The sequence below is a fragment of the Pan troglodytes genome, chromosome 2 (genome assembly GCF_028858775.2).
Source record: "Pan troglodytes isolate AG18354 chromosome 2, NHGRI_mPanTro3-v2.0_pri, whole genome shotgun sequence".
Taxonomy (NCBI): Eukaryota; Metazoa; Chordata; class Mammalia; order Primates; family Hominidae; genus Pan; species Pan troglodytes.
The window spans coordinates 126492425-126507439 of NC_086015.1; the positions used below are offsets into that span (position 1 = coordinate 126492425).

A 15015-nucleotide genomic window follows, 5' to 3' on the forward strand; every position below is an offset into this window, starting at 1 on the left:
AGGTTGCAGTGAGCCGAGATTGTGCCACTGCACTCCAGCCTGAGTGACAGAGCAAGAGTCCGTCTCAAAAAAAAAAAGATTACTGTGTAGTTTAGCAGAGTCCAGCATAGGAGTGGTGAATTACATCCTGCATGCTCTTTACTGCCCCTGATCTAGACCAGCTATATGGACAGTGCTATGCAATGATGTTTAGGTGACTCATTAAAAAGGGTTACTTTGTGTTTTGTGCTCTGCTTATTTATTATAGTGGGGTATATACTAGATTCTAGAAAGCTTTTTTTCCAATAGAATATGGTTAATTTTCATGTTTCAGTGCTTATTTTTTCGTTTTTAATTTCTGAATTTGTTATTTAGAAGTAATTTCAAACTTACAGAAAAGTTGTATGAATAAGAAAAGTTCAAATAACACCTGTTCCCGTAGTCACCTTTGGTCAACATTTTACCACATTTGTCTTCTCATTTTATCTACCTACCTACTTAACTATCTGATTTATTTATTTTTTCCTGAACCATTTGAGAGAAACTTATAAATACCATGCCCCTTTCTTCATAACTACTTCAGAGTATATTTTCTAAAATTAGGGATATTCTCTTACTTAACCACAGTACACATATCAGCCTCAGTAAATTTAATGTTCATACCATACTTTATCTACTCTACTGCCAACTTTCCTTTTTTTGTCGGTTGACCCAGGAATATGCTTTATAGCATTTTTTTTTTTATTGCTTTTTGGCACAGGATTTGGACTAGTGTTAGGTATTGTATTTAGTCGTCATATCTCTTTAGCTTCTTTTTTTTTAGAGTCTCTCTCTTGTCACCCAGGCTGGAGTGCAATGGCGCAATCTCGGCTCTTTGCAACCTCCACCTCCTGGGTTCAAACGATTCTCCTGCCTCAGCCTCCTGAATAGCTGGGATTACAGGCATGCACCACCATGCCCAGTTAATTTTTGTATTTTTAGTAGAGACGGGGTTTCACCATGTTGGCCAGGCTGGTCTCAAGTTCCTGACCTCGGATGATCCGCCCACCTCGGCCTCCCAAAGTGCTGGGATTACAGGCCCCCACCATGCCCGGCCTCTTTAGCTTCTTTTGATTGGCAACATTTCCACATCCTTTATTTCTTTTTTACAACCCTGGCACTTTTAAAGAATACACTTTTTCCTTTTCAAAAATAGAATGTTGATCATTTTGGTGTTTTCTTAATGATTAAATTCAAATTATGCATTCTCAGAATATTATATAGCTGATGTGTCTTTCTCAGGATATATCATCTGGAGACACACAATGTCCATCTAACATTAATGATGTTAGAGAGTATATGGTGAAGGAGTTACCTAGTTTCTACTGTATAATATTTTCCCCTTGCAACTAAGAAACAATCCATGGAAAGACATTTTAAAACCATGCAAATATACTAACCCGTGAAAATTTCCCCCTAGATTTAACATCCATGATTGTCCTTGCCTGATCCAATTTTTACTATGTTGGTTGCAAAATGCTGATTTTTCCATTGCTAGCACTTCCTCTACGTTTACCAGTCAACACTCAGCATTCTGCTTTAAGCCATAGCCCTCATTTCTCCTTTTGTTTTTTATATAAACTCATAAATTCCCCCCTCCCATGGTTCATAATTAATTACTGTGTAAAGTAGAGGATTTGATTCTGGGGTGTGTCAATGATGACTTCAAGAGGTCAGTGATCACCTTGAAATTGTGTGCAATCTTCTGTGTTCTGGCATCTTTCTAGGGAGACTGTTCCTGTCATCAGAATCTTGAAAGGGTTCTGGACTCAAAAGTGGAAAACATATTGAAGGGTTAGACTTTAAGCTATCTGTAATACTTACAATACATTTGTATATCCGTTCCCCTGCTTTTTACCCCAAGTGATAACTGAAATGTTAGAACCGTATTGTGTGTCCCTCTGTAGTACATTCTATTTTTTGTCTTCTGTTTTTAAACCACAACTTAAAATAGTACTATATTTTGGTTCCTTTAAATTTTTTCCTAGAATATATAATAAATGTTAAGATCTTCATTGCCACCGTAGTAGCAGTTTATGGTGTATAGAACCAGTCTTGTGAAGCAGTGAATTACCTTGATTTAATTTGAAATTTTAAAACCAATGTTTTTTACACTATAGTTTTATTAGCTCTCTGGGAGTGAGCTACATGATGTTGTGCACTGAAAATTACCCAAATGTTCTCGCCTTCTCTTTCCTGGATGAGCTTCAGAAGGAGTTCATTACTACTTATAACATGATGAAGACAAATACTGCTGTCAGACCATACTGTTTCATTGAATTTGGTAAGGGCCTGATTTTTTTTTCCTTTTTATTCTGTCTGCATCCAATCATAAGCAATTTTAAATCTAATACTGGGTGGAGGGGGGACTTCTGCTATTTTGCTTTTGATATAATAATTTGGTAAATGATCTATAAATTATGGTAACTTTTTACTTAGATGCTTATTAGAAAAAAATTGTGTTTGAGCTGTGAAGGGGATTGTGAGTATTGGTCCAAAGAATTAATGCCAGAGGATAACTTCTCAATGAGAAATTTATAAGCCAGAGATTCAGACTTTTGCGTTTCTGTAATAATCTTTTATAGTCTGCTTCATGTGGAATAGGGGATGGCAAACGTTTGCTGGAAAGGACCAGATAGTACATATTTTAGACTTTAAGGATCATATAGTCCCTGTCACAACTATTCAGCCCTGCCGTTGTAGCTCGAAAGCAGCCATAGGCAGTACGTAAATGAGTGCAGTTATATTCTAATAAAACTTTACAGAGTAGTCAGCAGGCTAGATTTGGCCTGTGGGCAGTAGTTTGCTCAACTTCTGATGTAGAAGAAAAAAAAAACACCATGTTGTAAATAGTAAAAATAAAATTCCACTTGGAAAATATTTAGGAAATGTCTTATGTTAGTTTTATTCAATTTATTCTTTAAAACCTACATTCTAATGGTGTAAGCAATAAAAAGAAAACAGATTTATAAAAACATGCAACTTCTAGCGTGTGTTCTTATGTAATTGCAGCTGGTAAATCTGACAGATTTAATATTTCATGAGATAGGAATCTCTATAAAAATCAAGACTTTGGGCCAGGTGTGGTGGCTCATGCCTTTTATCCCAGCACTTTGGGAGGCCGAGGCAGTAGGATCACTTAAGGCTAGGAGTTCGAGACCACCCTGGGCAACATAGACCCTGTCTGTACAAAAAAAAAAAAATAAACTGGGCATGGTGGCTCACACCAGTAGCCCCAGCTGCTTGGGAGACTGAGGCAGAAGGATCACTTGAGCACAGGAGTTTGAGGTTACAGTGAGCTATGATTGTACCACTGCACCCCAGTCTAGGTGACAGAGCAAGACCCTGTCTCAAAAAAAAAAATTCAAGACTTTGGTTTAAAGTTAAAGCTGTTTTTTGTTTTTGTAATTTCTTGAAGTGGATGTAATACACTTAGGTAGTGTTAAATCCTTAGTTTACTTAAAATTACTGATTTCTAGAGGGTAAAACTGATGATTCCATGATACATTAATCATTAAACACAAGTAATATTGGACTATTTCATGATGAATTGAACAATTTTGAAAAACTACCTGTAATATTTACTATCCATAAACATCATATTCTGAAATGATTAATTGACAAGTGACTGCAAGGAAATTTATTTTTTATTTTACATAGATAACTTCATTCAGAGGACCAAGCAGCGATATAATAATCCCAGGTCTCTTTCAACAAAGATAAATCTTTCTGACATGCAGACGGAAATCAAGCTGAGGCCTCCTTATCAAATTTCCATGTGCGAACTGGGGTCAGCCAATGGAGTCACATCAGCATTTTCTGTTGACTGTAAAGGTGCTGGTAAGATTTCTTCTGGTGAGTTCTGGATCTCAGTTATTTTATTTTAAAAAAATCCTTGGGAAAAACTGAGAAACTCTTGAAAATGAATTACTTTATTCTAATATTTTAAATCAAGTACATGAGAGAATATAGAAGTTCAAAGCAATCCTTTCAGTGATTTATAAAGTAAGCTACCAGATGTGTGACTAATCAGGAAAATACTTTCAAATAGCAACCTCAGAGGATCTCTTTGCTAGAAAAACATTTTTTTAAATTTAAAATTAAAAAAAGTTAATTTTCATGGGTACATATTCGGTTTGTAATATATTTATGGGGTACATGAGATATTTTGATACCGGTATGCAATGTGTAATAATCACATTAGGGTAAATGGGGTATTCATCACCTCAAGCATTTATTATTTCTTTGTGTTATAAACATGTCAGTTGTGCTCTGTTATTTTTAAATGTACAATAAATTATTGTTGACTGTAGTCACCCTATTGTGGTATCAAGTACTAAATCTTATTCATTTTAGCTAACTATATTATGTACCCATTAACCATCCCCCTTTCTCCCACCCCCCCTACCCTTCCCATCCTCCAGTAACCAAAATTCTACTCTCTTATCTCCATGAGTTCAGTTGTTTTAAACTTTAGCTCCCACAAATGAGTGAGAATATGTAAACTTTTCTTTTCTGTGCCTAGTTTATTTCAGTTAATAAAATGTCCTCCAGTTCATCCGTGCTGTTGCAAATCATAGGATCTCATTCTTTTTTTATGGCTGAATAATACTCTGTTGTGTATGTGTGCCACATTTTGTTTATCCATTTGTCTGATGATGGGCACTTAGGTTGCTTGCAGGTCTTACCTGTTGTGAATATACTGCAGTAAATATGAGAATGCAGATGTCTCTTCGATATGCTGATTTCCTTTCTTTTGGGTATATAGCTAGCAGTGGGGTTGCTGGATTATATGATACTTCTCTTTTTAGTTTTTGAGGAACCTCAAAACTACTACTGTTCTCCATAGTGGTTGTACTAATTTACATCCCCACCAACAGTGTTCCCTTTCTTCCACGTCATCACCAGCATTCATTATTGCCTGTCTTTTGGATAAAACCCAGTTTAACTGAGGTGAAATGATGTCTCGTTGTAGTTTTGTTTTGCATTTCTCTGATGATCGGTGATGTTGAGCACCTTTTCATATACCTGTTTACCATTTGTATGTCTCTTTTGAGAAATGTCTATTCAGATATTTTGCCCATTTTTTAATTGGCTTATTAGATTTTTTCATATAGAGTTGTTTGAGCTCATTATGTATTCTAGTTATTAATCCCTTGTCAGATGAATATAGGGATTCACATTCCCTTGTCAGTTTGCAAATATTTTCTATCATTCTGTGGGTTGTCTCTTCACTTTGTTGTTTCCTTTGCTGAGCAGAAGCTTTTAAACTCAATATAATGCAATTTGTCCACTTTTGCATTGGTTGCCTGTACTTGTGGGGTATTACTCAAGAGATCTTTGCCCAGGCCAATGTCCTGGAGAGTTTCCCCAATGTTATCTTTTAGTAACTTCATGGTTTGAGGTCTTAGATTTAAGTCTAATCCATTTTGATTTGATCTTCATATATGGCTAGGAAAACATTTAAGGTTTCTTTGTAAACATTTTTCTAGAAATGAAAAATAGGTTCTTTGTACTGCATATTTATAGGCATGTAAAGTGCTTTGCATTTTGTTAAAATGGCTACATTCAAGGCCAGGGTTCTTGACTGTCACGGAAGGTGTAAATACTTTAGTGATCGTCTGCTCAAACCTCCCATCCCAAAGAAGGAATACTATCGTCAACAGTTGTGAAATGATATAAACTTTTGCTTAAAATGAACACCTCATTATTTTATAAGGTAGCATACGCCATTGTCAGACTATTTGTTTAAGAAAATTATTCCAACCTAAGGCTTTAGGAAAAAAAAAACTTCCTTATATAATTGAGCTAAAGTCAGCTTCCCTATGTCTACTAGTTTGTTTTGTGATCTGTTTCTCCCTTCCTTCAGCAGAACCAGAATAACAGTTAAGTCAGCAACTGTGTGTCCTTTCCATCCTCTTAGACTAGTCTACTTCATATAAATATCTCCAATTCACCAATGAGAACACATGGACACAGGGAGGGGAACATCACACACGGGGGCCTGTCAAGGGGTGGGGGGCAAGGGGAGAGATAGCATTAGGAGAAATACCTAATATAGATGATGGGTTGATGGATGTGGCAAACCACCATGGCACATGTATACTTATGTAACAAACCTGCACGTTCTGCACATGTATCCTAGAACTTAAAGTATAATAAAAGAAATAAAAATGTAAGACAATATCAACTATAGAATACAAAGCAAACACATTTATCATTGTATATTGACAAAGGGCAAAATTTTCAATTAAACTGTAACAAATATGCACCTTTTTGAATCACGAGGTCAGGAGTTCAAGACCAGCCTGGCCAAGATGGTGAAACCCTGTCTCTACTAAAAATACAAAAATTAGCTGAGTGTGGTGGCAGGCACCTGTAATCCCAGTTACTCGGGAGACTGAGGCAGAGAATTGCTTGAATCCAGGAGGCGGAGGTTGCAATGAGCTGAGATCGTACCACTGCACTCCAGCCTGGGTGACAAAGCGAGACTCCATCAGAAAAAAAAAAAAAAAAACTCCAGTTCACTTAGCCTTTTCATTTATGGCATTTCAAGTTCTCCCCATCCTAGAAGCTTCCTCTAGACATGCTTTAGTTTGTTAATATTCTTTAAATTTGGACTGAATACAACACTTCACATACAAATGTGGGAGAAGAGGGTAACAAATTTCATTAAAATAATCCAGTCAGTTAGTAAACAAGCAGATAACAATAACAAGCCCAGTTGGTCAGGGGTGGTAGGGGGAGAGTGGGCTAGTACCCAGATTGTTACAGTATGTTATCTAAAATGTCCAATTTCCAGTAAATTATAAGACATGCAAAGAAACAGGAAAATATGGCCAGGTGTGGAGGCTCACACCTATAATCCCAGCATTTGGGAGGTCAAGGCGGGCGGATCTCCTGGGGTTGGGAGTTCACGACCAGCCTGACCAACATGGAGAAATCCCGTCTCTACTTAAAAAAAAAAAAAAAAAATTAGTTGGGCATGGTAGCACATGCCTGTAATCCCAGCTACATGAGAGGCTGAGGCAGGGGAATTGCTTGAACCCAGGAGGCGGAGGTGGCAGTGAGCTGAGATTGCACCATTGCACTCTAGCCTGGGCAATGAGAGCGAAACTCCGTCTCAAAAAAAAAAAAAAAGGAAAATATGACCCACACACTGTGGGCACGGGGTAGAGGGGACAGAATGTAGGTAACAGAAACTGCCTCTGAGAGCAATCAGCTGTCAGATTTAACAGACAGAGGCTTCAAAGTAGTCATTATAATCGTATTCAAAGACTAAAGGAAACTATTAAAGGAGTAAAGGGGGAGGTATGATAATGTTGCATCAAATAGACAATACCAATAAAGAGAAATTATTTTTAAAAAACACAGTGGAAATTCTGGAATTAAGTAAAATTACTAAAATGAAAAATTCACTAGAAGGGCGTAACAATAGATTTGAACTGGCAGAAGAGTTAGCAATTTGAAGATAGATTGATAGAGATTATCTAATCTGAAAAACAGAAAAAAGAATGAAGAAAAATGAATGGAACCTCAAAAAAACGGGGCATGCTAACATAGGTGTGGCAGGATACTGAAGAAGAAGGGGGAGAAAAAGCAGAAAAAATATTTGAGGAAATAATGGCTGAAAAGTTCCCAGATTTACTGAAGAACATTAATCTGCTCTTGCAGGAAGCTCAGTGAACTCCAAATGGGATACACACAAGAGATCCACAAATAGATGAATCATAGTAAAATGCTGAAAACTAAAGACAAGGAGAAAATCTTGAAATCAGCAAGAGAAAAAGAACTTGTCACTTACATGAGTTTACCTGTATAACAAACCTGTCCCTGAACCTAAAATAAAAGTTAAAAGGAAACCAAAACTCATCACTTACAGTGAACCTCAATAAGATTAACAGCTGACTTCTTAGCAGAACCAATAGAGACTAGTAGGCAATGGAATGACATACAAAGTGCTGAAAGAAAGAAAATAAAAACTACCAGTAACCAAGAATCTTATATCTAGCAAAGTTATCTTTTAAAAAAATGAAGGCAAAGTAAAGATATTTACAGATAAATGAGAGATAAGAGAATTCGTTACTAGCAGAAACACCTTATAAGAAATAATAAAGGAAATTCTTGGCTGCACGTTGTGGCTTATGCCTGTAATCCCAGCACTTTGGGAGGCCGAGGCGGGCAGATCACGAGGTCAGGATTTCAAGACCAGCCTGGCCAACATGGTGAAACCCCGTCTCTACTAAAAATACAAAAATTAGCTGAGCATGGTGCCACACGCCTGTAATCCCAGCTACTCAGGAGGCTGAGGCAGGAGAATTGCTTGAACCCGGGAGGCGGAGATTGCCGTGAGCCAAGATCGCGCCACTGTGCTCCAGCCTGGGCAACAGAGCAAGACTTCATCTCAAAAATAATAATAATAATAATAATAATAATGGAAATTCTTTAGGATGAAAACAAGTGACCCTAGAAAATAATTTGAATCCATTTGAAAAAAAGCAAAGAACAAGGGTAAATGTAATTAAGTAATTAAAAAAGGCAGTAAAGGCCAGGTGTGGTGGCTCATGGCTGTAATCGTAATACTTTGGGAGGCCAAAGTGGGAGGATCCCATGAGCCCAGGAATTTGAGGTTGCAGTGAGGTAGGCTGCCCTCCAGCCTGGGCAGTAGAGCAAGACTCTGACTCATAAAAATACATTAATGCATTTTTCTTCTACTCTCTACTCTTAACTGATTTAAAAAGTGATCATATAAAACAGTGTATATATAATGTCATTTGGGCCTATAACATATAGAAATGTAATATGTTTTCACATACAGCAAAAAGGACATGGGTGGTAGTAAAGTTGTACTGGGATAAGGAAATTACTCCAGATGATAATTCAAATCAACAGGAACTAATGAAGAAAGCCAGAAAGATAAATATTAACAAGAGCTATAAACATATAATTACTATCCTTTCTTAGCATTTTTAGAAGACATAAAATTATATAAGGTCATAATTTATAACAATGCATTATGGAGTTTGTGATGTTTATTGATATGTATAACAGCAATACCACAAAAAGGAGATAAAGGGAATAGAGCTATATAGGAGTAATGTTTCTGTGGCTCATTAGAATTTAGTATAAATTCTTGCAGTTAAGATGTACATGGTAAGCTTAGAGCAACCACAAAGCAAATAAAAAGTAGTGAAAAATTATTAAAGTAAAATACCGTACTACCAAATATTCACTTCATGCAAAAAAAAAAAAATAAAGTGAAGGAGGGATAGAGCCAAAAAAGGCATGAGATGGATAAGAAAAAAGGGAAAAAATGGCAGATGTAAATCTATATCAATAATAATATTATATATGAATGGATTTAAAAAGTGTTAATATATTAAATAATCCAGTCAAAAGATGGAGATTGTAAGATTGGAGTAAAAATAAAAAAACAAGATGCAACTATATGTTGTCTTCAGGAGACATACCTTAGATTCAAATATACAAATAGATTGAAAGTCAAAGGATAAAAAAAGATAAATGAAGAGGAAAAGAGAGCTGGAGTACCAATACTAATATCAGACAAAATGGACTTTACGACAAACATTGGTATGAGAGGTAAAGCATGACATTTTATAATGATAAAAGGGTGAATCAATTAAGATAGAGCTATAAACATACATGCATTTAACAACAGAGCCCCAAAGTACATTAAGTAAAACCTGCCAGAAGTGAATACAGAAATAGACAATTGAACAATGGTAGTTGGAGACTTAAATACACAACTTTCAATAATGGATAGAACAATTAGGCAGAAGATAAGAAAATACAAGACTTGAACACCTGCACCACCATATGCCAGTGAGACATAACAGACATCTATTAGGATACTCCATTTAACAACAGAATTTATGTTCTTCTCAAGTGCATGTGAACTATTCTCCAGGATAGACCTTATGCTAAGCTAAACAAAACAAAAAGAAAAACAAAACCTTCATAAATTTAAAAGGATAGAAATAGTACAAAGTATGTTCTCCAGCTACATTAGAATGAAATTAGAAGTGAAAACAGAAAGAAATTTGGGAAACTCACAAATATGTGGAAGTTAGACAGTACATTCCTAAATAGTGAATGGGTCAGAGACTAAATCAAAAGGGAAATGCGTACTTTGAGATGAATGAAAATGAAGATTCAGCATACCAAAACTTACAGGATGTAGTAGCAAAAGCTAAATTTAGAGGAAAATTTATCGCTGTAAATGCCTGTGTTTAAAAAAACAAAAACCAGATTTGAAGACAACTTTCCACTTAAAGATAATGGAAAAAGAAAAGCAAATTAAACCTAAAGCAAACAGAAGGAAGGAAGGAAATAACGATTAGAACAGAAACAAATGAAATAGAGGATAGGAAAACAGTAGAGAAAAATCAACAAAATCAAAAGTTGGTTCTTTGAAAAAACTGACAAACCCTTAGCTAGATTGACCCAGAAAATAATTACTCAAATTAGAAATGAAGGGGCCAGGCACGGTGGCTCATGCCTGCAACCCCAACACTTTGGAAGGCTGAGGTGGATGCATCACTTGAAGACAGGAGTTCAAGACTAGCCTGGCCAACATAGCAAAACCCCATTTCTACTAAAAATACAAAAAATTAGCTGAGCATGGTGGCACGTGCCTGTAATCCGAGCTGCTCAGGAGGCTGAGGACGAGAATTGCTTAAAACGTGGAAGGTGGAGGTTGCAGTGAGCTGAGATCACACCACTGCACTCCACCCTGGGTGATAGAGCGAGGCTCTGTCTAAAAGAAAAAAGAAATGAAAAGGATGGCATTTCTACTGACCTTCTAGAAATAAAAAGGATTATAAAGAATACTATAAACAACTGTCTCCCATTAAATTCAATAACTTTGATGAAATGGATAAATTCCTAGAAAAACACCAACTACTGGTAATGATGCAAGAAGATAATATGAATAGATCTGTAAAAGCAAAAAGATTCAATTAGTAATAAAAACTACCCACAAAGAAAACTCCAGGCCCAGATACATTTACTGGTGATTTTTACCAAACAGTTAATGAAGAGTTAATAACCAGTTATTTACAAACAGTTCCAAAAAAAACAGTAAAGGGCCAGATGCTGTGGCTCACACCTGTAATCCCACCACTTTGGGAGGCTGAAGCAGGTAGATGGCTTGACCTCAGGAGTTCAAGACCAGCCTGGACAATGTGGTGCAACACTGTCTCTACAAAAAATACTTCCGTATTCTGTGAGGCCAGTATCATCCTAATACCAAAACCAGGCAAAGTCATTACAAAGAAAGTAAAATGCAGACCAATATATCTTATGAATATGGACACAAAAGTCCTCAGCAAAATACAAGCAAACCCAATCCAGCAACGTATTTAAAAAATTAGGCCAGGCGCTGTGGTTCATGCCTATAATCCCAGCACTTTGGGAGACTGAGGCAGGAGGATCACTTGTACCCAGGAGTTTGAGACCAGCCTGGACAACATAGGCAGACCCCATCTCTACAAAAAAATTTTAAAAATTAGCGTGATGGTATGCATGTGTAGTCCCGGCAACTCAGGAGGCTGAGGTGGGAGAATCATTTGAGCCCAGGAGTTTGAGGCTTCAGTGAGTAATGATGACACCACTGCACTCCAGCCTGGGTGACAGAGCAAGACCATGTCTCTAAAAGAAAAAATTACAGTTATGTGCTACATAACAACATTTTGTCAGTGATAGACTGAATATATGGTGGTGATTTCAAAAGATTATAATAGCATATTTTTACTGCACCTTTTCTATGTTTAGATACACAAATACTATTGTGTTACAGTAGTCTACAGTAGCCAGTACGATAACATGCTGCACAGGTTTGTAACCCAGGAGCAATAGGCTATACCATATAGCCTAGGTATGTATTAGGGTATACTATCTAGGTTTGTGTAAATACACTCTATGACGTTTGCACAGCAATATCACCTAATGACACATTGTTCAGAATGTATCCCCATTGTTAAAGGATGCATGACTGTACACCCTGACCAAGTGGGATTTATCTCAGGTGTGCAAGGTTGCTTTAACATCCAAAAATCAATTAATGTAATATATTGATAGAATAAGAAATGAAAAACACATGATTATCTCAATACATGCAGAAAAAGCATTTGACAAAATTCAACAGCCTTTCATGGCAAAAAAACAAAAACAAACAAACAAAAAAACACTCAACAAACTAGGAATAGGAGGGAAGTTCCTCAACTTGATAAAAGTCGCTTATGGAAAACCCACAACTAACATTATATCTAATGGTGAAAGACAGGATGCTTTTTCCTAAGATCCAGGGACAAGACAAAGATGTCTGCTTACACTACTTCTACTCAACATTATACTGGAAGTTCAAGCCACAGCAGGCCGTTGGACAAGGACAATAAATAAAAAGGCATGTAGACTGCAAAGGAAGAAATAAAATAACACCATTCACATATGACGTAATCTTTTATATAGAACATTCTAAGGAGTCCACTGAAAAACTATTTGAGAACTAATAAATGAGTTCAGTGAGGTTGCAGGATACAAGATTAATATAAAAAACAATTGTATTCTATACACTAACAATGAACAATCTGAAAATGAAATTAAGAAAACCCTATATACTGAAAACTTTAAAACATAATTGAAAGAAACAACACCTACATTAATGACAAATAGTCTCATGTTCATGGATTGAAAGACAGTATTATTTACATGGTTGTACTTCCCAAATTAATAGAGATTCAGCACATTCTTTATAAAAATCCCGGCTTTTTTTGTAGAAATTGACAAGGTGATCCTAAAATTCATATGGAAATGCAAGGGATGGAGCATAGCCAAAATAATCTTGGAAAATCTTGGAAAAGTACAAAGTTGGAGGACTCACACTTCCAAACTTACTACCAACCTACAATTATCATGACTGTGTGGTTCTAGTTTAAGGATAGACACATAGATCAATGGAGTAGAATTGAGAGTACAGAAGTAAACTCACTATGGTTAACTAATTTTCAACAGTGATGCCAAGACAATGGTGAAAGAATAGTCTTTTTGACAAATGGTGCTAGGACAACTAGATATCCACATGCAAAAGAATGAAGTTGGACCCCTACCTCAAAAAATATATATAAATTAATTAAAATGTATCAAAAACTTAAAATAACAAAGCTATAAAACTTTTAGGAGAAAACATACATATAAATCTTTGTATAATCTTATATTAGGTTTTTAAGACTTAACACCAAAATCACAATGAAAAAAGAAAAAATAGGCTGGGCGCAGTGGCTCACGCCTGTAATCCCAGCACTTTGGGAGGCCAAGACAGGCAGATCGCTTGGTCCCATGAGTTCGAGACCAGCCTGGGCAACATGGCGAAACCTCATCTCTACAAAAAATACAAAAATTATCCAGGCCTGGTGGCGCATGCCTGTAGTCCCAGCTACTCGGGAGGCTGAGGTGGGAGGACGGCTTGAGCCTAGGAGGCGGAGGTTACAGTGAGCTGAGATTGTGCCACTGCACTGCAGCCTGGGCGACAGCCAGACCTTGTCTCAAAAAAAAAAAAAAAAAAAAATAAGGTGGACATCATCAAAACTAAAAACTTTTTTGGAGACAAGTTCTTACAGTGTTGCCCAGGCTGGTCTCGCACTCGTGGGCTCAAACAATCCTCCCACTTCAGCCTCTAGAGTAGTCTGGATTACAGGCATGTACTACCTCACCCAATTCAAAATTAAAAACTTTGTTCTTCAAATGACACTATTAAGAAAATGAAAAGGCAACCAACACAATGGGAGAAAATACTTGTAAATCGTATGTCTGATGAGGAACTAGTATCTAGAATATGTAAATAACTGTTACAACTAAACGATAAAAAGACATAATCCAGTTTAAAAATGGAGAAAGGATTGGACTAGGCATTTTTGCAAAGAAGTTGTACAACTGGGCAATTAACACATGAAAAGATGTTCAACGTCATAGTCATTAGGGAAATACAAAGCAAAATTACAAGGAGATGCCACTTCATACGTATTAGGATGGTTAAAATTAAAAAGATAGACAATAACAAGTGTGGATGAGGATATAGAGAAATTGGAATCCCCATACTTTGCCAGTGGGGTTGTAAAATTATGCAGTCACTTTGGAAAACAGTTTGGAAGTTCCTCAAAAAGTTAAAAAGAGTCACCATATGGCCCAGGAATTCTACTCTTAGGTGTACCCCAGAGAAATGCAAACATATGTCCACACAAAAATGTGTGTATGAATGTAGCATTATGCAAAATAATTCATGAATAGCAGCGTTATTCAAAGCCAAAAAGTGTAGACACCCAACTGTCCATCAGCTGATGAGTGGATAAATAAAATGTGGTATATCCATATAGTGTATTATTATTCAGCCATAAAAAGGAATAAAGTACTGATACATATAACAACATCTGTGAACCTTAAAAACATTATGCTAAATAAAAGAAGTCAATCACAAGAAGGTCACATATTAATCATTCTCTTTATATGGAATGTCCAGAATAGGCAAATCCAGAGAGACAGGAAGTAGATTAATGATTGATGGAGCTAGAGGAATGGAGGGAAATAGGCAGTGACTACTAATAGGTATAAGATTTCTTTTGGGGGTGATGAAAATATGGAATTAGGTATTTATGATTGTTGTACAACTCTGTGAGTATACGAAAAACTCCTGAATTGTGTGTTTTAAAAGTATTAATTTTATTGAATGTGGATTATATTTCAATTTTTAAAATCACTAATAAATTCGATTATTACTTTGAAGACTTCCAGCTCTAGTAGTGATGGAGTAGGTAATTCAGACCACCAGTCCCACTGAGTACATGTAGAAAAGCTGAATGAAATGTATATATTCTGTAGAATATATATGTCTGATCTAATATAGAATTTAATCAACTATAATCTTCCTGATATCTCTGGAGATCCAACAGGATTACTAAGAATTAGTGGGATGCAGAGGAGGAT

At 36.3% G+C, this 15015-nt stretch overlaps 1 protein-coding gene across 5 annotated transcripts in view; it reads left to right on the forward strand.

The window, feature by feature from the left end:
- The window catches only part of SEC22A (SEC22 homolog A, vesicle trafficking protein), a 73327-nt gene that overhangs the window by 18155 nt on the left and 40157 nt on the right, over positions 1-15015 (forward strand). For all 5 annotated transcript variants that reach the window (XM_516699.8, XM_063807047.1, XM_063807049.1 and 2 more), the window contains 2 exons: positions 2139-2302; positions 3679-3873. In XM_516699.8, coding sequence (XP_516699.4) covers positions 2139-2302; positions 3679-3873 — 359 coding nt within the window. The remainder of the gene's footprint in view (positions 1-2138; positions 2303-3678; positions 3874-15015) is intronic.